The 23,204-nt window shown below is 46.9% G+C and overlaps 3 protein-coding genes across 3 annotated transcripts; all 3 read left to right on the forward strand.

Moving 5' to 3' along the window:
* Positions 1 to 1,069: 1,069 nt before the first annotated feature.
* On the forward strand, positions 1,070 to 2,047 carry LOC123153012 (early nodulin-93-like; the record flags this gene model as incomplete). The annotated part of the gene is made up of 3 exons (XM_044572342.1): positions 1,070 to 1,199; positions 1,489 to 1,541; positions 1,629 to 2,047. Coding segments are annotated over 3 exons (369 nt in total), but the record flags the coding sequence as incomplete, so codon positions are not given.
* Positions 2,048 to 6,613: 4,566 nt separating this feature from the next.
* Positions 6,614 to 8,569, forward strand: LOC123151150 (early nodulin-93-like). The gene is made up of 3 exons (XM_044570906.1): positions 6,614 to 6,677; positions 8,210 to 8,270; positions 8,383 to 8,569. Exons 1-3 carry the CDS (start codon positions 6,614 to 6,616, stop codon positions 8,567 to 8,569), a joined length of 312 nt encoding a protein of 103 aa, XP_044426841.1.
* Positions 8,570 to 10,266: 1,697 nt separating this feature from the next.
* Positions 10,267 to 11,146, forward strand: LOC123151148 (early nodulin-93). Its single transcript, XM_044570905.1, has 3 exons — positions 10,267 to 10,467; positions 10,601 to 10,662; positions 10,737 to 11,146. The coding sequence occupies exons 1-3, from the start codon at positions 10,404 to 10,406 to the stop codon at positions 10,920 to 10,922; spliced, it is 312 nt and encodes a 103-aa protein (XP_044426840.1). The 5' UTR covers positions 10,267 to 10,403; the 3' UTR covers positions 10,923 to 11,146.
* The last annotated feature ends 12,058 nt before the right edge of the window (positions 11,147 to 23,204 follow it).

A 23,204-nucleotide genomic window follows, 5' to 3' on the forward strand; every position in this document is an offset into this window, starting at 1 on the left:
TAAGATCAAATTAATTATTCTGACATGATTAAAGAAATGGCTAATGAAACAAGATAAATTATGCAGTTGACTTAAAGCTATTGGAACTTGGTTTGCAATATTGGTTTGATCAGATTCCATGACATTATTTTCCTCCGTTGTGGTGGTAAATATAATGCATATGATCCTTCGGTAATACCGGGGCGTGATTAGATTGGACGCCCAATAATAGAAGCCGAATATAAGAAACGAATATCCAAGGAAAATACTGTGTGTGTTTGAATTGGGGTGGAGGGAGGGTGATTGTGAGCCGAATGCGTCATTGGCAAAGATGATAAATTTGAATTAGGTAGGCGGAGACATGAAGGCAATGGCTGAAAAATAAGACGTGATTATTATTAAACCACAAGAATATTATGCCCCGTTGCAACGCACGGCCATTTACCTATGAAATAAGAAAAGAATGACATGAGGGGTGTTTTGGCTATCGGGAGCATTTGCTCCTAAATGAACTGTACCGGAGAAAAGTTGTAAAATGTTTTCAAATTTTTTTGATTTTTTTTGTGGATGTTCATGTTTGTGTCGCAGGCATGCTTGATAATTTTCATGTGAAACGGAGCTGTAGTGTTTAGTCGGTGAAAATATATATTTGGGGTGACATTTTGAGGCAACATGTGATGTTCAATTTTTTTAATCCAAAAATGCACTATGCTCGGGCCGACCCCGCCAACGCGCTCGCCGAATTGGATTGCCGATGGGTTGGCCGAAAACTGGGAGCGCGAGGACTAGACAGATCGCCAACAAAACGCTCCTACTCCTACGCACGCCAACCCCGATCGATGCCTCCTCTTATCCAGTTGCAGTGTAGTGGATCGCCGGTCACCAGAAAGGAGAGCCGAGGCACGTGAGACCAACGAAGCGCTGCCATCTATGCTCTGCCGCCCGCCGGTACCAACGCTCGTCTCAAAACCACATTCTTGCTTCCCACCGTATCAAATAACGTTTCTCCCCGCGCGTTGGTTGCGCGGTTTCCCGCAACCTATAAATCCGGCCGAACCACCTTGTCCGCTGCCCATCTCATCTCACTCGCATTCACTCTGTACTGATAGTACTAGCTTGCTTCGGATCTCGAGCCACCAAGCTCTGCTCCCGCGAATATGTCTACGGTGACCCCTGCCTACCTCGACCAGAGGCTCCCGCCGCCAACCGCTACTTCAGAGGTAACGGTTCCGGCCTCAGGCAGCACTGCTCTGCTTTATACTCCCTTCGTTTCAAAATATAAGTCTTTTTAAATATTTCAGTACATGATTACATACGAAGCAAAATAAGTGAATCTGCACTTTAAAATATGTCTACGTACATTCGTATGTTGTAGTCTATTTGAAATGTCTAAAAAGATTTATATTTCGGAACGGAATAGAGTATATCCCATTCATTGCAGCTTATGTATCTGCTGAAACTTGATCTTAAATTCTTAATTAACACTCCTACGTTGATCCGAGACTGCAGAGGCTGCCATCGCGGGAGCCAAAGCCGCAGCCGTCGCTGCCGCAGTACCCACCGTAAGTAGCCAGCTAGCCATTCATTCAGTTCCAGAGTTCATAGCACACATCTCATGAATCAATGCGTTACCTGTAATGTAATTTCAGCTGGCGAGTGTGAAGATGCTGCCGTGGGCCAAGGCACAGCTGAACCCAACCGGGCAGGCCCTCATCATTTCCACCGTCGCCGGGATGGCCTACTTCATTGTCGCCGACAAGACCATCCTCTCCATGGCCAGGAAGCACTCCTTCGAGGACGCACCGGAGCACCTCAGGAACACCTCCTTTGACTAATTAGACCATAACAGATCCATTATTAGTGCGCAATAAACCGTGTACGCCGGTCGCCGGTCGGCTTGTACCTGTCTGCTGAAGCCTGAAAGATGCTCTGCTCTGAATGATACACTAGTATAATGTTCAGCGAGAGGGGCGAGGCGATGCAGATCAGGCCTTGCGCTTCTATCCGTGCAAGCACTTATCGGATGATGAAGTTACCATGTAATCCAGCCAGTATTTTCTTGAATTAATGAATACCAGTATTTGTATAACTCTGGTTCATCTGCCATCACTCATCTTACATGTGCCAGAGCATGCAAAAAAGACCAAACCAGTGTCATCTCCAACCCTGACCCCTAAAACGGTCACAATATCCGTTTATGAGCTGGCCATCCACGCTAATCCATCAAACGCCCAGACACAGTTTAAATAGACTTTAAACAAACTAGATAAAGTTCATACAAACTGAACGATTTTCATTCAAACCGGATCAAATCCGTGCCCCACCTCCTACTCTTACGGCCAGAGTCCGTCATGTGGATGTTGCCGGACATGGACGGATCGGCCTCGTCGCCATTGCAGTTGGGCACTAACTTTGCTAGCGACACGACCAACGCGGAACTGCCAACATCTGTGATGTTTGTGCCCCCTCTTTTTTCGTCTCCGCCTCGATCTCCGTGAGCAGGGCGTCAGTCTCCATCTGCAAGACACACTGCTGCCATCGCTCGTGAGGGATGTCGCGAACTGCAGCCGACGAGCATGAGGCTTGTCCATCCGACATTTCTGACACGGAGGTTGTCTCATCTCCAACGACAAGAAGAACTTGGATAGTTTGATCTATGTATGATATAGTACGTGGTTTAATTTTACATTCCATCATGCAGTATCAAAAAAGTAGATGGTGAGACTTGAGGTTTGTGGTTGCAGCGAGAGATAAATAAAGGGTGACCGGACTCTGTCCGCGGATGCATCCGGACGCATCTGCGAACATATGGGGTCACTTTTGAATATGCAGCTGTATATGGTAAAACACATGAACAATGCCTTTTTAAATTAAGTAAAACAATATTTTTTGAGATATTTAAAATATATATTATATCTATGTTTGGGCTTATTTCAGGCTTTTGGGCTGGGTTTCGGACGGAGAAGCTGAGCCCAAGCCCGGCCCAAATGTCGGGGTTTCGGGTCGGGCTGTCCATGCCGGGGCCTATTTTGGGTCGAGCCGCCGGTGGAATTGGCCTGATCGATTGCCGACGCGGCTAGCCGAACTAGCTAGGCCAAAAACTGGGAGCGGCCAGCCACATACAGATCTGAACTGAAACGGAGTGCACTCCACTCACGCACATGCTCCTATGTTCCTACACACGCTCCCTGCCAACCCCAGCCGCATGCTGGTTGCGCGGTTTCCTGCAACCTATAAGGTCATATTCACCGCGCGACCTTAAACGAACGTTCAATTTAGCCGGATTTTGTTCCTTTGGGGCGCCGATGGATTCGTCCATGTCCGCGTTTGTCCGATGGGTCGTGGGTGCGTCTAACGCGCGTTCGCATTCTAAAACCTTTCTGGGATGGATGTGAATAAAAAAATAAAAAAACTTAAATGAAATGACTAAAAAAGTAAATAAACGAAGTTAAAAAAAGATAAAACATATATATAAGAGTTACGGCGACAAAACGGTCCAGTTTATTAGTCCACTTAAATGGCCCAGTTCATAATTAACATAAAACCAAAATAAAAAAACACCTTCCACGCGCTCCTATGCTGTCCGGCCCCGACGAGCCGCGGCGGTGTCCCGATGAGGAACCAGCCTCGCGGTCGTGCTTGCCTTTGCGGCCGTAGTTCCAGATTCCCATGGCTGCGGGCGGCCGGCCAGCGAGTTCTTGGCTAGGGTTTCGGTTCGGCGCTGTCGGGTTTCAAGGAGGCCGCAGGGTGGCGTGGGGGCAGTGTGGATGACGACTCGTCCACGCTTCCCACTTAAAGAAGCACGGCGACCTTTCGATGTGCGGATGAAAGATGGGGGCCGCCCGCTCGGGCGCATTGATGTTGGCGGGTGGGAGGTAGGTGGCCGCCTGCCACGCGGCCCCGACGCGGACGAGGCGCGCGTCCGTTTGGTTTCCGTCGTGATCCAAACCCGGCGCAAGTTTGCGCTCGAAATGGATCGGCCCGGACACAAAACGGACAAGATGGGTCTGGCGTTCACGCGCTAGGCCGCCTCGTTTGTCCGTTTTACCCCAAACGGACGTGGCCGGACAGGATAGGTTCACGCGGTGGAGTTGGCCTAAATCCCACCAGAGCACCTTGCTGTGCCCATCTCATCTCATCTCACTCGCACTGCTAACTGATCTCACCTACTCCTACTTGAGTTCACTTGCTACTGGTTCAATTCCTTAGGGCATCTCCAGCCGTTCGGCCCCCCAGGGCGCCTAAATAGAGCGGCCTGGGGCGTGCCGGCGCTAGTTCGGCCCCTGGGGGCGACCTAGCTCCCAGTCACGCCCCCACGCGCTGGCCCCGGGATGCGGGAAATTTAAACTTGGTCGTTCCCGCTCTCAAAAGACGCCGCAAATCCGGCGATCGGACATAGTCTGGCGTTACAAAAAATAGAGCGCCGCCGCCGCAAGTTCGCATGTGCAATGATTCACTCGGCGGGGTCGGCTCCAGGCGTTGGCGGAGTCGACGTGCGCGGGCTCGGCGGTGTCGGAGCTGCTTCGGCACTGCTGGGCGGCGATGTAGAGGCGTCGCTCGGGCTTGGCGTCCGTGTGTTCGTGGGCGTCGTCGGCGTCGTCGGCGTTGCCGTCGGCAGCTCGCTCAGGATGAGGCCGCGCTGCACCAGGTCCCACGCCTTGAGCTTCTCGTCGTTGCTCTGGAGCATGTCCGCCCCGTCCATCAGAAAAGCCATGTCGGTGTTCCTCTTCTTCGCGGTGACGTTCGTCCGGAGCAGGTCGAGCTTGATGGCATTGTTCTTCATCAGCGACGACCACCGCGCCTCGGTCTTCTCTTCGCGTAGGATGGCCCGGGCCTGGGCGTCGGCGAGGCAATGCTCGATGGACTCCTGCACTCGCGCGGTTGCCGCGTCGGCATTTTTCCCCTTCTTTGCCAATTTGTGGCCGTCCGGCCGCCTCTTTGACGCGCCCGGAGTCGTCGCGTCCGGCTTGTATGTCTCCTTGGCCTTGTCGAGGGCACGTGGAACTTCCGCCCACTTCTCGCACTTGTCAATGCGTTTGTAGACGTGGAGGTGCTTGAAGTCGGCGTCTTGGTTGTCGCCCCGATACATGGCGAACATACGCAGCAGCTGCGCAGAGGGACGAACAGTTGGCGGGCGGCGGGCGTAGACGACGAAGATATGCGGGCGAACGGCGTGCGTACCTGATCCTCAACGCCGGCGCCGCTCTCCGGGCGAGCCACGACCTCCTCGATGATTCCATGCCATTTGTTGCACGCCAACTGGATACGCTCCCAATGGTTCGCCATCGCCTTGGAGTCGCGCTGCATGTAGACGCTTTTGAAATAGGGGTCGACGAGCTTCCGCTCGTCGAACTCGGCCTTGATGCGGTCCCAGTACGTCTCCAAGCTCTGGTCCGCGCCGGTGGTCGGGTCGAGGCAGACGACTTTCAATGCTACGGCGAGGCATTCCTCCTCCTTGGACGTCCACTTGATGCGCTGTTCGCCTGACCTGGCCGCCCTCTTCTTCTTCTTCTGGCGCCCCTTTGTCGGAACAGGAGCCGGCTCCTCCTCCTCCTCCTCGTCGTCCTCCTCCTCCTCCTCGGGTTCCTGCGCGTCCTTGCCGTAGACGTAGCCGAGCTCGGCCTCCATGTCGCCGCTGAGATCCACTACCTCGTCCTGGGTGGCGAACCCGGGAGACGCGGCAGCCGCGGTCGATCCTGTCGCGATGATGTCGTCCATGTCGGCTTCCGTGTCGTCGGCGTCGCCGAGGTGCGAGAAGGGCAGCGGTCCACGGTAGAGATGGGGCATCGGTGTGGACGCGTAGGCGACGGACGGCGAGTAGTTGTATGGAGGGTACTGCACGCCGACGAAGGCGGGCGAGGGCGTGCGTGTAGCGGGGTGACCATGAGGGAAGGTCACGTTTGGGTTGAACCCACCGTGCGCGTCGCCGTCGGCGTAGCCGGGCGACGATGAACCCCATGGAGATCCGACGCCTTGCTGTCCCCAGGGCGCGTACTGGGCATGGCTGATGACGGGAGGATTCATCCCCACCTGGTCGACCGATGAGGAAGACGCCGCCGTGCGCGCCGCGTTGTCGCGGGCCTTCTTGGCTATGGCCCTGTTCCGCTGGTCGGCGGTGACTGCTTCTCGCCGCTGAACTTTCACCCTCCATTCGGCGTTCGACAGGCCCGGTGGCTTCGATTGCGGCAACCTCGGCTTCCTCTGCTTCGGCTGGGCCACGGTGCCAGTAGCGGCTGCCGCCGCGCGCGGAATGGCATACTTCTTCGGCGGCATGGCGGCGACTGGGAGGCGAGCGGGAGGAGGTTTGGCGGGAGAAAGGCAGAGAATGGCGGGAGGAAGGCGAGCGAGCGGGAGAGATGCGAGGGAAAAACGTCAAGAAACGGCGGGAAAAGGCCCTCGAGTCGCCTCCAGGGCGGGCCCACGCGCCTTTTTCGCTTGTGCCGGCTCCCCAAGCGCCCCCCAGGGCGCCGGGTTCGGCCTGGGTCCGCCGGTACCAGTTTTGGCCCGAGCCGGCGAAAAACGGGCTTCTGGGGGCGCGACTGGGGCCTTTTTTGGCACCGGCGCGGCAAAATCGCCTGTTAAGGGCCTGTTGGGGCGCGGCTGGAGATGCCCTTAGGACTCTCATGCCACCAAGATGTCTACGGTGACCCGCGCCTACCTCGACCAGAGGCTCGCCGCCGCCAACCGCTGCTCCAAAGGTAACCAAAACTATGGCAGGCTAGCAATGCTCGTGTCCTTCTACTGTTAACATTGCAGCCTATGCGCTAGTAGTTAAAGGGCCTTTAGTTCCGATTCATAAGGGCATTTAGTCCCAGCCTTTAGTCCCGGTTCTTATACGAACCGGAACTAAAGGCCCTCCACGTGGCCGCTGCCTGGAGGTCCACCTTTAGTCCCGGTTGGTAACACCAACCTATACTAAAGAAAATTTTATGATTTTTTTTATTTTTTTTGCTTTTCAAATTTCTAAATTATTTTAACCTCTAATCTCTAATCACCCCTCATCACTGCTCAATTTAACCTTTAATCTCTAATCACCCCTCATCACTTCTCGAACGGTCACCCATCCTCTCACTACTCCAGCCTGAGCACGCTTAATTTTCGGGTTCTATTCTCCCTTGTTTCCAAGTCTGCACTTGTTGTTTTCCTGACAATAGTAAGATGTCAATCCTATTAACCCTCAGAAATTTAGCTTGAACATGTAGTCACACATTTCACTGTTTGAGTTTGAAACTATTTTTCTAAAAGACAATAATTATTTAGTAACACTAATATTTCTTGAATAAGTAGTTTGACCACAGTTTGACCCTAGTTTGACCATAGTTTGACCAGATTTGACCAAAATTCAAAAAACTGAAATAATTATTTAGTAACACTAATATTTCTTGAATAAGTAGTTTGACCATTGTTTGACCACAGTTTGACCATATTTGACCAAAATTCAAAAAAACTAAAATAATTATTTAGTAAAACTAATATTCTTCAATAATTATTTAGTAACACTAATACTTCTTAAATAAGTAGTTTGACCATAATCTGACTAGATTTAACAAAAATTCAAAAAAAACTGAAATTTGAGCATAACTTTTTTTCCTTTTAGAATTTCAGGATTCTAAAAAATTTCAAACATGTCGTAGGCCGTCAAAATTGGAAGCGGATTTTTGTTCTGAACATTTTGATATATTATACGTTTTTTTCCGACATCGTATGCAAAAGTTATAGCCGTTTTACATTTTCCCTACATTTTTTTTGCAAAACATGTTCAAATTTATGTTTTTAAATTTTCCTAACTAGTAGATGTAGTAATATAACTACCTCTCGAAGGATTTTATTTTTTTGAAGTTTTTATCATTTTCTTTTGATTTTTTCTAAACAAAAAAGGCGATCCAGGGAGGTTGAGTTTGAAAATGGGACCTTTAGTCCTGGTTTGACACAAAAACCAAAACTAAAGGGCATTGCACCCTTTAGTCCCGGTTTGTGTCTCAAACCGGAACCGGGACTAAAGGGCATCGCACCCTTTAGTCTCGGTTCGACGTGCCTCAAAACGGGACTAAAGGGCTCAGGTGAACCAGGACTAATGCCTTAGCCGCACGAATCGGGACCAATGCTTACATTAGTCCCGGTTCGTGACTGAACCGGGACTAATGGGCTGACCCGTCCAAGACCTTTGCCCCCTTTTTTACTAGTAAGACTTGATGGTGACTAAAATGTCTCTGTTGCTCCGGAACTGCAGAGGCTACCATGGCTGGAACCAAGGCCGCGGCCGTCGCCACCGTCGCTGCCGCAGTCCCCACCATAAGTAGCCGTTCAGATCCTCGACGAGAATCCTACCAGAGCTCATTGCATGTCTTAATGTGTTACCTTTTTTTTCGGGTGTCTTAGTGCGTTACCTCTAACGTAATTTCAGCTGGCGAGCGTGAGGATGCTGCCGTGGGCAAAGGCACACCTGAACCCAACCGGGCAAGCCCTCATCATCTCCACGGTCGCCGGGATGGCCTACTTCATCGTTGCCGACAAGACCATCGTCTCCCTGGCCAGGAAGCATTCGTACGAGACGGCGCCGCCGCACCACAAGAACACCTCCTTTCATTAGTTTGACTGTAATAGATCCATTAGTAGTGTGCAATAAACTACAGGCCGGCCCGTACGTACGTGTGTGCTGAATTATACTGTAGTATAATGTTCAGCGAGTGAGGCCAGGCGATGCAGAGCACTTATCTGATGAAGTTATCATGTAATCCAGCCAGTATTTTTGAATAAATGAATAATAGTATTTGTACAACTCCCATCACTCATCTTACATGTGCCAGAGCATAAAAAGAAAGAGGGCATCTTCAACACTGGCCCCTAAAACCGTCACAATATCCGTTTGCGAGCTGGTCATCCAACGCTAATCCATCAAGCGTCCAGACACATTTCAAATAGACTTTAAACAAACTAGATAAAGTTCATACAAACTGACCGATTTTCATTCAAAACGGGTCAAATTCATTACATTTTAGATATATTTGAACTAAACAAAAGCGGACGACGGCACTTTTTAACCCAGTCTAAATATTCATCAGTCGTGGAGGCCTTCGTGTTCCGCATCATGTCTTTGCCATGACTGGCAAGTTCAGTGACAACAAGCTTTTGTGAAGTGAAGTTACCCGAGGGGAAGAATGTGACATGGGACACGACTCACATGGGACCCGAGACTTGCCCACATCCGTGTCCCACCTCCTACTCTTCCTGGCCAAAGTCCTCGCGTGGACGTTGTCGGACATGGATGGATCGGCCTCGTCGCCGTTGTGGTTGGGCACGAACCGTGATAGCGGCGCGACCAATGCGGAACTAGCGACGTCCGTAATGTTTGTGCCCCCTCTTCGTCCGCCTCTGCCTGCAGGACGCACTGCCCCCATCGCTCGCGAGGGATGTCATGAACTGCGGCCAACGACCATGAGGCCGGTCCATCCGGCATTTCCGATGCGGAGGTTGTCTCATCTCCAATGACAAGTAGAACTAGGATAGTTTGATCTATGTATGATCTCTACTATTAAAGGGGGATCGAAACTTCAGTATGTTACTTGTCCGGTTACTTGTCCGAGATTTGATCGTCAGTATCTCAATACCTTTTACGTAAATCTCGGACAAGTAAAACTTTTCAGGTACCATTTGGACATGACTATAAACACATAAAAAGAAATTGCAAACTTTTTGACATTTTAAAAATTATTTTTCGCACGCAGGAGCATGTGCTCCCGAGAGCCAAATTAAATTTTCGAAGAATATTTAGGCATAATTTTGGTCTTATATGATTTTGCTATTTGCCGGCCGGTTATATTTTTGTGTGTGAAGGTTGGTGTTGCTGTGTATCTTAACTGAGCAGAGGCTGCATGTGTGCTCATTTTTATTGTATTCATTTGATATTTTATTTTGAGTAATAAAATTCATCCTTTATTGAAAAAGGCACTATGTTGATGGCCGACCCCGGCAAACAAAGGATCTGTACTGAGGCGCTCGCGGAATTGGACAGCCGACGGGTTGGCCGTAAACTGAGAGCGCCCACACGTCGCCAACAAAATGGAGTGCACGCTGACAGACACTGCTCTCACGGACATGCTCCTACGTGTTATCCTAAACAGGAACACGCTCCCGGCCAACCCCGATGGATCGATCCATGCCTCCTCTTATCCGGTGCAGAGTCCGCCACCCGTGCACCGCCCGCCGGTACCAAAACCACGGTCTGGTATTGCTTGCTTCCCACCGTATCAGGTCGTCTTCTTGCCCGGCCGCACGCTGGTTGCGCGGTTTCCTGCAACCTATAAATTCCGCCGGAGGCCGGAGCACCTCGCCCTGCCCCTCTCATTCTCGTATCATTTCACTGCTAATACTAGCTCACTTCCTTCGGATCTCGCTCGTTCCACCAAGCTACTAGTCCCTCGAAGATGTCGACGGTGACCCGTGCCTACCTCGACCAGAGGCTTGCCGCCGCCAAGCGCTGCTCCAGAGGTAACAACCGACGACCGGTTCCGGCCCAGGACCAGCACTACTCTGCTCCTATATCTCAACCATCCATTGCAGCTCATGTGTCTCCTGAAACTTGATCTTTGATTAACATTCCTGCGTTGATCTGAAACTGCAGAGGCTGCCGTGGCGGGAGCCAAGGCCGCGGCCGTCGCCACCGTCGCTGCCGCAGTCCCCACCGTAAGTAACCGTTCAGTTCTTCAGTTCCAGAGTTCATAGCACATATCTCATGATTGCGTTACCTGTAATTTCAGCTGGCGAGCGTGAGGATGCTGCCGTGGGCGAAGGCACACATCAACCCAACTGGCCAGGCCCTCATCATCTCCACTGTCGCCGGGATGGCCTACTTCATCGTCGCCGACAAGACCATCCTCTCCATGGCAAGGAAGCACTCCTTCGATGAGGCGCCGGACCACCTCAAGAACACCTCCTTCCACTGATTTTAGACTATAATAGACCCATTAGTAGTGCGCAATAAGCTGTGTGCGCTAGCCCGTACGTGTCTGCAGAAAGATAGTGTATAACGTTCAGCACTTACCCGAGATCAGGCGAGGCTTGCAGACAGTTAGTGGTGTGGGTGCAATTAGCACTTATCTGATCAAGTAATCATCATGTATCCAGCCAGTAATCTTGAATTAGTAATAACTTGCATTTGTACAGATCAGATTCACCTGCCATCACCCATCTTACATTTTCATGTTTGTGGTTATCATTTGTCATGTGGCCAGTGGCAGATCCTGCACAAGACCCAAATAACTCTGCATTCTTCGACCCCTATCCCCCCTGCTTTGCGACGCACACCAGGACCATGCCGCCTCACTTGTTAAATCTTTTGATAAGGTTTAGTAGATGGCGTGGCAAATATGGAAAGTTTTTAAAGGAAAAAGGAAAATAATCCTCAGAGCATACGTGCATTTCAACAAAGGACAGAACGACAATCCATCTTGTGCCTGAAGCAGAGACCAGTACCTCCACTACCACACCGTAGAATAAGGGTTTGCGCAAACGACAAAAAATGTTTCAGGGAATGTTGGTCCGGGTTGAAAGTAGTTCTAAATAGAGCAGTCGCCGCCAGCGACCCTATATCAGTTTAGAACTCTCTTCCCGTTGGTCATACGTTTGAAGTTCAGGATATGCTCCACCGCCATCTCCAAACCGGACTACTAATCACACGGCAACCTAGACTTGCGACTAACTCAAGATTATTTCTAACACTCGTTGCCGCGGTACATCCCACTCCTCCCGTCATACACCTTGCTCTCTATGTGTTCAATAATGTCTGGTCAGTTTTTTTTAGGATTCTTGCAAAACGATTGATTCGTCAAATGAGGAGTATAAAGAATAGGAGCTTGATGAATTCATGCAAAAAGAGTTCATCGATTCATCGAAATCGGAAGACAAAGATACGGAGTTGATGATGATGATCAACATCCAGGATGATCAACATCCAGCGACCCTATAGGCAAGTGTCCATATTTTGTACGAGGACCAGTACATGATGAAAAGCTAGTTTGTACAGGGAAAAGGACTTGTGTCTAGTAGTAGTCCGCGTAGGTAAAGGAGGTCAAGCTTGAGTCGATTTGCTAGTAGTCCGCGTAGAAATAATCTTGAGTTAGTCACAAGTCTAGGTTGCCGTGTGATTAGTAGTCCGGTTTGGACTACGCTAGTTATTTAGCTATAGGCAAGTGTCCATATTTTGTACGAGGACTAGTACATGATGAAAAGCTAGTTTGTACAGGGAAAAGGACTTGTGTCTAGTAGTAGTCCGCGTAGGTATAGGAGGTCAAGCTTGAGTCGGTTTGCTAGCGGTCGGCTAGGTTCATGGCTGCATATATATATATATATATATATATATATATATATATATATATATATATATATATATATATATATATATATATATATATATATGCAGTAGATCCTACAGATTGTATCAACGTGGAGAAAATAGAAAATAAAAAGAGGAGAAACAAAAGGCACGACAAGAATCCTTGGCTATAAAAGTTTTTTGTGCGCGCCTCTGTCGTGATTTGATGTGATCGATCCTGTGGGCGAGTTCCAACAACGAGAATGGCGAGGAGCAGATTTGTGGTGGTGTTGCCGGCGTTATGGGTTCAAGATGGTGGGTAAGCTACGGTGACGATGAAGCTAGGGAAGGGCCTTCGCAGACGAGGGAGAAAAGAGGAGAGCAAAAGGGCAAGACCGGCTAGGTCGAGGTGGTTTGATGAAATTTGGGGTGCTTCGTGTCTGTCGGATCTGACGTGGCGGACACGTCCGAGCCTCCCCATACCCGTCCTAGATATGATTGGATATGAGCGGTGCCGGTTGATCCGGACGTATATGACCAATATGAGGGAGCCTGTTGGCTTGCTATTTCTTGAGCGGTCAATGACTGAATCGTCCGTCCAGACATACAAAGCCGACATAAAGGGTCTGGTTGTAGATGCTCTAACATTCAATGCTAAGGTCTCCCTTCGCCGAAGTGCACAAAAATAACCACTGAGATGCTAGCAAATTCCCAACTAAAATGAGTATAGCACAAATAAATTTGAATTTGAAAATTTTGAACGGTGTCTAGTTGGTATTTGTCGGTAAATGCGTTTCTCGCCTCCTCTTGGTAATTTTTTTAGGTATTGCCAAATCCTTGGTGAGGGTCGAGATTCGTGACGACGGGAGATCTACGGTGGCGGCGCGAGCGGTGAAGGGGAGATTCCCATCGATTGTGTTGTTTTCTTTTTCTTTTTGTCATGTTAGTTGATACTGTATATGTTTTAGACCTATTTATTTTATTTTAATAAAGATGGTTGTGTGGATGATGCAGAGGTCGAGGTCTTCACCCTTTTCGGGAAAAAAATGTATCATGCCAAAAATCGGTGTTACATGTCCGCTGCTTATTGTCGGTGATGTCCCATGAATATATCGTTGTTTAACTATCAATAAACTAGTCCACGCAACTGAATCATTATTTTGGTGTTTAATTTGCTATTCCCCATGAATCACATATCTTGCTTTGAAAAATGCATATGCGATGTATATATGTTTTTTGGATGAACACAATGACATTGGTGTGGAAGTGACCGCAATTTAGTTTACTGAACTTTTGTTATTAATTAGTGTAAATATTTGTACGGTACCGAATTATTTCAGATCTCACCAACAAATATTCAAAATTTAATATAGAATCAGTTCGTCTAAAATTCTTGGATTTGAAAAACATTATTCCAATTATGAATACAAATTAACTTCGGTTTAGGTGTAGGCCAAAAAGAATTAGGGTAAAATCTACTTCAGTGACCAGTAAAATTACCAAAGTTTTGTTGTAGTTATTTTCTTTAGTTGGATTGTTGAAGTAGTTGATTAGCGCTAATTGTTTATATTTGCAAGATGAGCTAGTTCCCATAGAAGTTATCCTTTACATGTCTTCCTTTATGATTTCATCCCGAAGGTTTGGACGCACTTCGCTGCGTCGATGGTGGTGTTCGGATTTCAAAAAGATAATTTTATTTTTACTTGTGAGAATTATGATGTAGTGTTTTTTTAATACAGTGTTTTAGTGGGTTTTCTTGGCGGTGTTATCAAGTGTCCTCTATATCTAAATATAAAATGTCTTACATTTTTATACAAAAGAAGTATATCTAATCAATCTATACTTATTTGGGGAAGTTTTTTTTGTTGTGTTGATAGCCGCATTTATTATATTGATGTTACAGTGTCACATGTTGGCGCTTCTTTTTTAGATGGCGAGAGCGTGAACAACACAGGACAAATGTGTTTTTACAGGCTGGTTTGGTTGCTGCCGATTAATTTAAGTAATCATCGGCCTAGTCAAAATCATGAATCAAATTCAAAATTTAATACCCAACCGAATAAGAGAGCTTAGTTGAGAAATAGTTGACCTACTCAAAATTATAAATCAAATTCAAATTTGAACACTTCAATTCAATAGGAGGGCTTTAAAACTAGGAAGCATAGTTGTCTCATAATGTAATGTTGGAAATATGAGCAATTTACCAAATGATTTTATTAGCAGAAATATTAGATAAAGCATGACTAATATAACAGTGACAAAACAAGCCATGCGATTTGACAAAGAGAAGGTAAACAACATCTTCATATATGGACTATAACTGAACACATTTAGAGCAGCCAGTATAGCAAGTTGCATATATGAAATAGAGTCTAACCTATGTAGGGCAAATACTAGAACAAGAAACTGCAGCAGGACCTCTAACAGAAAAGAGAATAACACGTACGGGACAGTAGCAGCAGAAGCGCTGGACTTGGGGTCGATGTCCTCGTCTGCGATGTCGTCGAGGAGGTCGTGGACGTCGGGGAAGAAGTCGTCGTCGGGGAAGTAGTCATCGGAGTCCGTGATGAAGAAGCCAGTAGTCGCGCGGAGCGCTCCCCAAAAACCTTATCACCCTTCCCCCGTACATGACTCAATAGGTGCGGTTTCGGAGGCCTATTGTCCCGACTTGCGGTGCACGCCGCAAGATGGGATGGAGAAGAACGTAGTAGCAGCGCAGTGGTCGGAACTTTGTGGCAAGAGAAAGAGGAGCTTCTGTTGTGTCTCTCTAGAGAGGAGCGACCTCTCTTATATAGGCACAGGAGAAGGATGCGAAGAGGCTGCGGCGGGCGGTGAAGCAATGAAGGGAGACGAAGCGAACAGGCAGCGACCGAAGAGGCGCGCCGTTCGAATTCAGTGTCCACTACAGAAAACGTTTCAACTCCCACATGACCTTTCGTATACCCGTCGTGCGTGGCAAAAATTTAGACATCGGCTCGGCTCATTCCCGCAACCCGTAACCCGCAACCCGCGGCGTGTCGTGACGAGGCGTGGCGTGGCGAAGCGGGCGGCGGAGGAGGAGCGCGCGTGGATGTCCCTCTTGTTCTCATGCTCATACTTGTGGGGAAAGAACCTCCCTTATAAACAGGTTCAACTCCATCTAAACTAGCAATGTGGGACTGAACTTTTGTTCCACCTCTTGCCTTGCACAAATGGGCTGCGTGGGCCTCTAAGATTTATTAAGAATTTCTGAAACTGCTATTGGGCTAGGCCCAAAACAGACAAAATTCCAGCAATCCCCCACCAGATCACAGAGGCACACAAAAATTTGTCTTTGATTCTAAAACACTGTTTTATATACCGGTACTGGAGTGGAGACTGTTAAGTTGAACTTCCACCTAAAACTCTATGCTACACTAGTAAGCAACTTGAACAGTGGACTGGGCCTTGAACTGCAAGTTTTCTGCGAATCTAGCTTCACATAAAGCCTTGACCGATACGTGGCTACCGTGGGTCTTCCCCGCGGGTGGAGCTTATGCGTCATACTCCGTGACCTTTCATGAGTTTACTAGAGAGAACCCTACTCTCATAGATTGCGACGTTTGACAATCAGACTCATATAGGTGTGTTCTTCAAAAGATGTTCTGCAGGATAACATCTCTGCTTAATGAGCCACTTAGAACACATTAAGATATACATCAACCTGCCATGCAGATTAGGAGAGTATTGCATCTTCATGGAGTGGTATTGTGAATAGTAAGGATACTCTCCTCTCAGTTGACCAACAGCTTGTCTTCCACATCTAATTCACGGGATCTCCGATCACAAAGAATAGGTTCCCACTGTGAACAACTCATATTGTGGGTCTCATACCCATCTCCCTCGATGCATTATCTATCACATTACGTGATAGACCCTTAGTAAAAGGATCTGCCAGATTTTTAGACGTTTGGATATAATGCAATGCAATAACTCCGGAGTTTTTCATTTTCCTGACAGACTTAAACCTTCTCTGAACGTGTCTTGATGACTTCATGTTATCCTTTGAGCTGCTCACTTTCGTGATCACAGTTTGATTGTCGCATTTCATAAGGACACCTGGTACAGGTTTCTCAACAACCGGCAAGTCATTCAAGAGCCGGCGAAGCCAATCTGCTTCAACCATAGTTGTATCTAGTGCTGTGAGTTCTGCTTCCATTATTGACCTTGTTAAGATGGTCTGCTTGCAAGACTTCCAAGAAACAGCGCCACCTCCATGAGTGAATACATAACCACTCGTGGCCTTTATCTCACCAGCATCTGAGATCCAGTTTGAGTCATTATACCCTTCAAGCACCTTTGGATGCCCGGTGTAGTGAATTCCATAATTTGCAGTGCCTTTCAAATAGCGCAAAACTCTCTCTAGAGCTTTGCAATGCACATCTCCTGGTTTTGAGACAAACCGACTCAGTTTGCTAACAGCAAAAGAGATGTCAGGCCTTGTAGCACTTGCTAAGTACATAAGCGAGCCAATAATCTGAGAATATTTCAATTGATCTCTAGCAATTCTTCGATTCTTTCGAAGCAACACACTAGCATCATATGGTGTTGGAGAGGGCTTACTGTCACTATAACCAAAGCGACTCAAGATCTTTTCCACATAGTGAGATTGAAGCAATGTAATCCCACTATCATCGTCTCTCAACAACTTGATGTTTAGAATGACATCAGCCACTCCTAAATCCTTCATCTCAAAACAATGAGATAGGAAATCCTTGACCTCCTTAATAACATTCAGATTTGTTCCGAAAATCAGTATGTCATCAACATACAAGCAAAGGATAACTCCCTCGCCCCCACCATGGCGATAGTACACACATTTGTCAGCTCCGTTTACAACAAAGCCTGCAGCTGTTAAAGTTCTTTCAAACTTCTCATGCCACTGTTTGGGTGCTTGCTTAAGTCCGTACAAAGACTTCAGCAACTTGCACACTTTCCCTTCCTGACCATCTAGTACAAACCCATCTGGTTGTTCCATATAAATTTCCTCGTCCAACTCTCCATTTAGGAAAGCAGTCTTAACATCCATTTGATGAACGAGAAGACCATGCGAGGCAGCTAGTGAAAGTAGAACTCGAATAGTGGTCAGTCGAGCCACAGGTGAGTAAGTATCAAAGAAGTCTTCACCTTCCTTTTGGGTATAACCCTTAGCCACGAGCCGAGCCTTGTACTTCTCAGTAGTACCATCAGGCCTAAGCTTCTTCTTGAATACCCATTTGCATCCTATAGGTTTGCACCCATAAGGACGATCGGTTATCTCCCAGGTTTCATTCGCCAAGATGGAATCCATCTCGCTACGAATCACTTCCTTTCAGTAGTCAGCATCTTTAGATGCATGGGCCTCTGAAATATAACTAGGAGTGTCATCTATGAGATACACAAGAAAATCATCACCAAAGGACTTTGCGGTCCTCTGTCTCTTTCTCCTAGTAGGAACTTCATTGTTCTCCTCCACAGGACTTTCAAAGTGTTCTAACGAAATGGCAGGTTTGGTAATTGTAACTGGTTCCTGATTTGATGAACTAGGCATCTCCTGATTAGATGAGGTAGCCATATCCTTCATGGGAAAGATATCTTCAAAGAAAGTCGCATCATTCGACTCCATGATCGTACCGACATGCATGTCAGGTACCTCAGATTTTACAACCAAGAATATATAGCCAATGCTATGAAAAGCATATCCCAGGAAAACACAATCCATAGTCTTTGGTCCAAGCTTCCGCTTCTTTGAAATTGGAGCATTGACTTTCGCCAAACAACCCCATGTTTGCAGATAAGAGAGTTTTGACCTTTTCTTGTTCCATTCCTCGAATGGAGTTATCTCTTTGTTCTTTGTGGGGACTCGGTTCAGGATATGACATGATGTCAATATCGCCTCCCCCCACCATGCCTTGGAAAGACCCGATGTGTCTAAAATGGCGTTAACCAAATCAGTTAGAGTACGGTTCTTTCTTTCGGCCACCCCATTTGACTGAGGTGAGTAGGCAGGCGTCCTCTCATGGATTATACCATGTTCAACACAAAAAGCATCAAACTCATTGGAAAAATACTCTCCACCACAGTCGGACCTAAGCCTCTTGATTTTTCGATCAAGTTGGTTTTCCACTTCAGCTTTATAGATCTTGAAAAAGATCAAAGCCTCATCCTTATATTTCAGAAGATACACACGGCAGTATCTAGTGGAGTCATCAATTAACGTCATGAAATATTTATTTCCACCTTTTGTCAACACACCATTCATTTCACATAGATCTGAATGTATGAGCTCTAGTGGTGCAAGATTTCTTATTTCCGCAGTCGTGTGAGACTTACGAGGTTGCTTAGCTTGCATACACACTTGACACTTAGATCCCTTGACGGTGGTGAAACTAGGGATTAAGTTCAACTTCGCTAGTCGCGACATGCAACCAAAGTTAACATGACAAATACGTGAATGCCACACATTGGATTCACTACTGTTGCAAATATGATTAACAACTTTATTGCAAACGTCTGATAAGGATAAACGAAACAAGCCTCCTGACTCATAGCCTTTACCAACAAAGGTTCCATACTTGGATATTACAAATTTATTCGACTCAAAGACAAGCTTGTAGCTATCTTGACACAGAAGAGATCCGCTAACAAGATTTTTATTGACGGAGGGGACATAATGCACGTTCTTCAGCCGCACGATCTTCCCCGAAGTAAACTTCAGATCGACCATGCCAACACCACGAACAGAAGCACTTAAACCGTTGCCCATCAGCACGGTTGAAGTCCCTGCGGTCTGATAAGACGTAAACATGGAAATATCACCGCATACATGCACATTAGCACCTGTGTCAATCAACCAGTCAGGAGAATGAGATACCGAAAGAATAATGGGAAATATACCATACCCAACATCCTTCATGTCAGTGGCTCCAATGACAACATTAGCGGTCTTGCCGCCTTTCCCAGGATGAGGCTTGTCATAGAGATTAGGGCAACTAGGAGCCCAATGATCAGGATCCCCACACACATGACAAGCACCTTTCTTCTTGCTGTTCTTCTTCTTGAAGTTCGTGTGTTGCACAGCCTTGTCCTTTCCATCAAACTTTGCTTTTCCATCAAACTTGCCCTTGTTCTTGAACTTGTGGGACTGGAAGTTCTGCTTCTGTACCACATTGGCACTAGATCCTCCCTCAATACCTCGAGCACGTGTGTCCTTTGCTCTCGCCTTTTCTTCCACATCAAGAGTGCCAATGAGATCCGGGACGGAAAACTCCTGCCTCTTAATCTTCAGCAAGGTAGCAAAGTTCCTCCATGAAGGAGGAAGCTTAGTGATGATACCTCCGACAACAAACTTGTCCGGTAGCATACAATTGAAGTGCTCAAGTTCTCTAGCAAATGACTGTATCTAATGAGCTTGCTCAACCACGGAGCGCTCTTCAGTCATCATGTAATCATAGAATTGCTCCATGATGTATAGCTCAGTGCCAGCATCCGAGACCCCAAACTTGGCCTCGAGTGCGTCCCACATATCTTTTCCATTATCAATTGACGCATAAGCATCAACTATGTTCTCACCAAGAACACTCAAGAGAGCAGCCTTAAACAGAGTATCCATTTTCTGAAAGGCTTGTGACTGTTGAGCATCAAGCTCCCCTTCAGGTTTGCCGAGAGTGGCGTCATAGCAACTCATGGTTTGAAACCATAAGACTGCTCTCATGCGCCACCTCTTATAGGGGATACCCTCAAACATAGGAGGTCTCATGGAAGAAGCAAAACCACTTGGGGTAAATTGCCTATAATAAGGTTTTTGGATTGTTGGAAATATGAGCAATTTACCAAATGATTTTATTAGCAGAAATATTAGACAAAGCATGACTAATATAACAGTGACAAAACAAACAAAGCGATTTGACAAAGAGAAGGTAAACAACATCTTCATATATGGACTGTAACTGAACACATTTAGAGCAGCCAATATAGCAAGTTGCATATATGAAATAGAGTCTAACATATGTAGGGCAAATACTAGAACAAGAAACTGCAGCAGGACCTCTAACAGAAAGGAGAATAACACGTACGTGACAGTAGCAACAGAAGCGCTGGACTTGGGGTTGGTGTCCTTGCCTGCCATGTTTGTCGAGGAGGTCGTGGATGTCGGGGAAGAAGTCGTTGTCGGGGAAGTAGTCGTCGGAGTCCGTGATGAAGAAGCCAGTAGTCGCGCGGAGCGCTCCCCAAAAACCTTATCACCCTTCTCCCGTATAGGACTCAAAAGGTGCGGTTTTGGAGGCCTACTGTCCCGACCTGCGGTGCACGCCGCAAGACGGGATGGAGAAGAACTAGTAGCAGTGCAGCGGTCGGAACTTTGTGGCGAGAGAAACAGGAGCTTCTATTGTGTCTCTCTGGAGAGGAGCGACCTCTCTTATATAGGCACAGGAGAAGGACGCGAAGAGGCCGTGGCGGGCGATGAAGCAAAGAAGGGAGACGAAGCGAACAAGCAGCGACCGAAGAGGCGCGCCGTTCGAATTCAGTGTACCCGTCATGCGTGGCAAAAATTTAGACATCGGCTCAGCTCATTCCCACAACCCGCGGCTCGGCGTGTCGTGGCGAGGCGAGGCGAGGCGTGGCGTGGCGAGGCGGGCGGCGGAGGAGGAGCGCGCGTGGATGTCCCTCTTGTTCTCATGCTCATACATGTGGGGAAAGAACCTCCCTTATAAACAGGTCCAACTCCATCTAAACTAGCAATGTGGGACTAAGCTTTTGTTCCACCTCTTGCCTTGCACAAATGGGCTGCGTGGGCCTCTAGGATTTATTAGGAATTTCTGAAACTGCTATTGGGCTAGGCCCAAAATAGACAAAATTCCAACAATCCCCCAGCAGATCCCAGAGGCACACAAAAATTTGCCTTTGGTTCCAAAATACTGTTTTATATACCGGTACTGCAGTGGAGACTGTTAAGTTGAACTTCCATCTAGAACTCTATGCTACACTAGTAAGCAACTTGAACAGTGGACTGGGCCTTGAACTGCAAGTTTTCTGCGAATCTAGCTTCACATAAAGCCTTGACCGATACGTGGCTACCGTGGGTCTTCCCCGCGGGTGGAGCTTATGCGTCATACCCCGTGACCTTTCATGAGTTTACTAGAGAGAACCCTACTCTCATAGATTGCGACGTTTGACAATCAGACTCATATAGGTGTGTTCTTCAAAAGATGTTCTGCAGGATAACATCTCTGCTTTAATGAGCCACTTAGAACACATTAAGATATATATCAACCTGCCATGCAGATTAGGAGAGTATTGCATCTTCATGGAGTGGTATTGTGAATAGTAAGGATACTCTCCTCTTAGTTGACCAACAGCTTGTCTTTCACATCTAATTCACGGGATCTCCGATCACAAAGAATAGGTTCCCACTGTGAACAACTCATATTGTGGGTCTCATACCCATCTCTCTTGATGCATTATCTATCACATTACGTGATAGACCCTTAGTAAAAGGATCTGTCAGATTTTTAGACGTTTGGATATAATCCTATGCAATAACTCCGAAGTTTTTCAATTTCCTGACAGACTTAAACCTTCTCTGAACGTGTCTTGACGACTTCATGTTATCCTTTGAGTTGCTCACTTTCGTGATCACAGTTTGATTGTCGCAATTCATAAGGACACCCAGTACAGGTTTCTCAACAACCGGCAAGTCATTCAAGAGCCGGCGAAGCCAATCTGCTTCAACCGTAGCTGTATCTAGTGCTGTGAGTTCTGCTTCCATTGTTGACCTTGTTAAGATGGTCTGCTTGCAAGACTTCCAAGAAACAGCGCCACCTCCATGAGTGAATACATAACCACTCGTGGCCTTTATCTCATCAGCATCTGAGATCCAGTTTGAGTCACTATACACTTCAAGCACCTTTGGATGCCCGGTGTAGGGAATTCCATAATTTGTAGTGCCTTTCAAATAGCGCAAAACTCTCTCTAGAGCTTTCCAATGCACATCTCCTGGTTTTGAGACAAACCGACTCAGTTTGCTAACAGCAAAAGAGATGTCAGGCCTTGTAGCACTTGCTAAGTACATAAGCGAGCCAATAATCTGAGAATATTTCAATTGATCTCTAGCAATTCTTTGATTCTTTCGAAGCAACACACTAGCACTAGTAGAAAAGGGGGCTTTGGTCCAAGCCAGGTAAGCCCATTAGTCCCGGTTCAGTCCAGAACCGGGACCAATGGGTGCATTTATCCCGGTTCGTGCGGCTAAGGCATTAGTCCCGGTTCACCTGGGCCTGCGATGCCCATTGGTCCCGGTTGGTGGCACCAACCGGTACTAAAGGTTAGACCTTTAGTCCCGGTTGGTGCCACCAACCGGGACTAATGGGCTTTGAGGCATTAGTACCGGTTCATGGCACGAACCGGTACTAAAGGTCCCATTTTCAAACTCCCCCTCGGTGGACCGCCTTTTCAGTTTTAGAAAAAACAAAAGAAAATGATGGAAATGTCAATAAAAAAAAAAATAAGTTTCCCATGTGATATGTGGTCTAGTTGTTGGGAAAATTTACAAATATGAATTTCGACTTTATTTACAAAATCTCTCTGGAATTTGTAAAATGGGCATAACTTTTGCATACGAACTCGGATTAAAAAGTTTTTTATATGAAAAATCATCTACTCGAAAAGTTACATTCGATGGAGACGGCCTACGGCCTGTTTGCAAATTTGTAGAATCCTCAAATTCCAAAAGGAAAAAAAGTTATGCTCAAATTTCAGTTTTTTTAAATTTTCAGTAAATCTGGTCAAACTATGGTCAAACTACTTATTCAAGAAGTATTAGTGTTACTAAATAATTATTCAAGAATATTAGTGTTATTAAATAATTATTTCACCTTTTTGAATTTTGGTCAAATCTGGTCAAACTATGGTCAAACTGTGG

This window comes from Triticum aestivum, chromosome 7A (assembly GCF_018294505.1).
Source record: "Triticum aestivum cultivar Chinese Spring chromosome 7A, IWGSC CS RefSeq v2.1, whole genome shotgun sequence".
Taxonomy (NCBI): Eukaryota; Viridiplantae; Streptophyta; class Magnoliopsida; order Poales; family Poaceae; genus Triticum; species Triticum aestivum.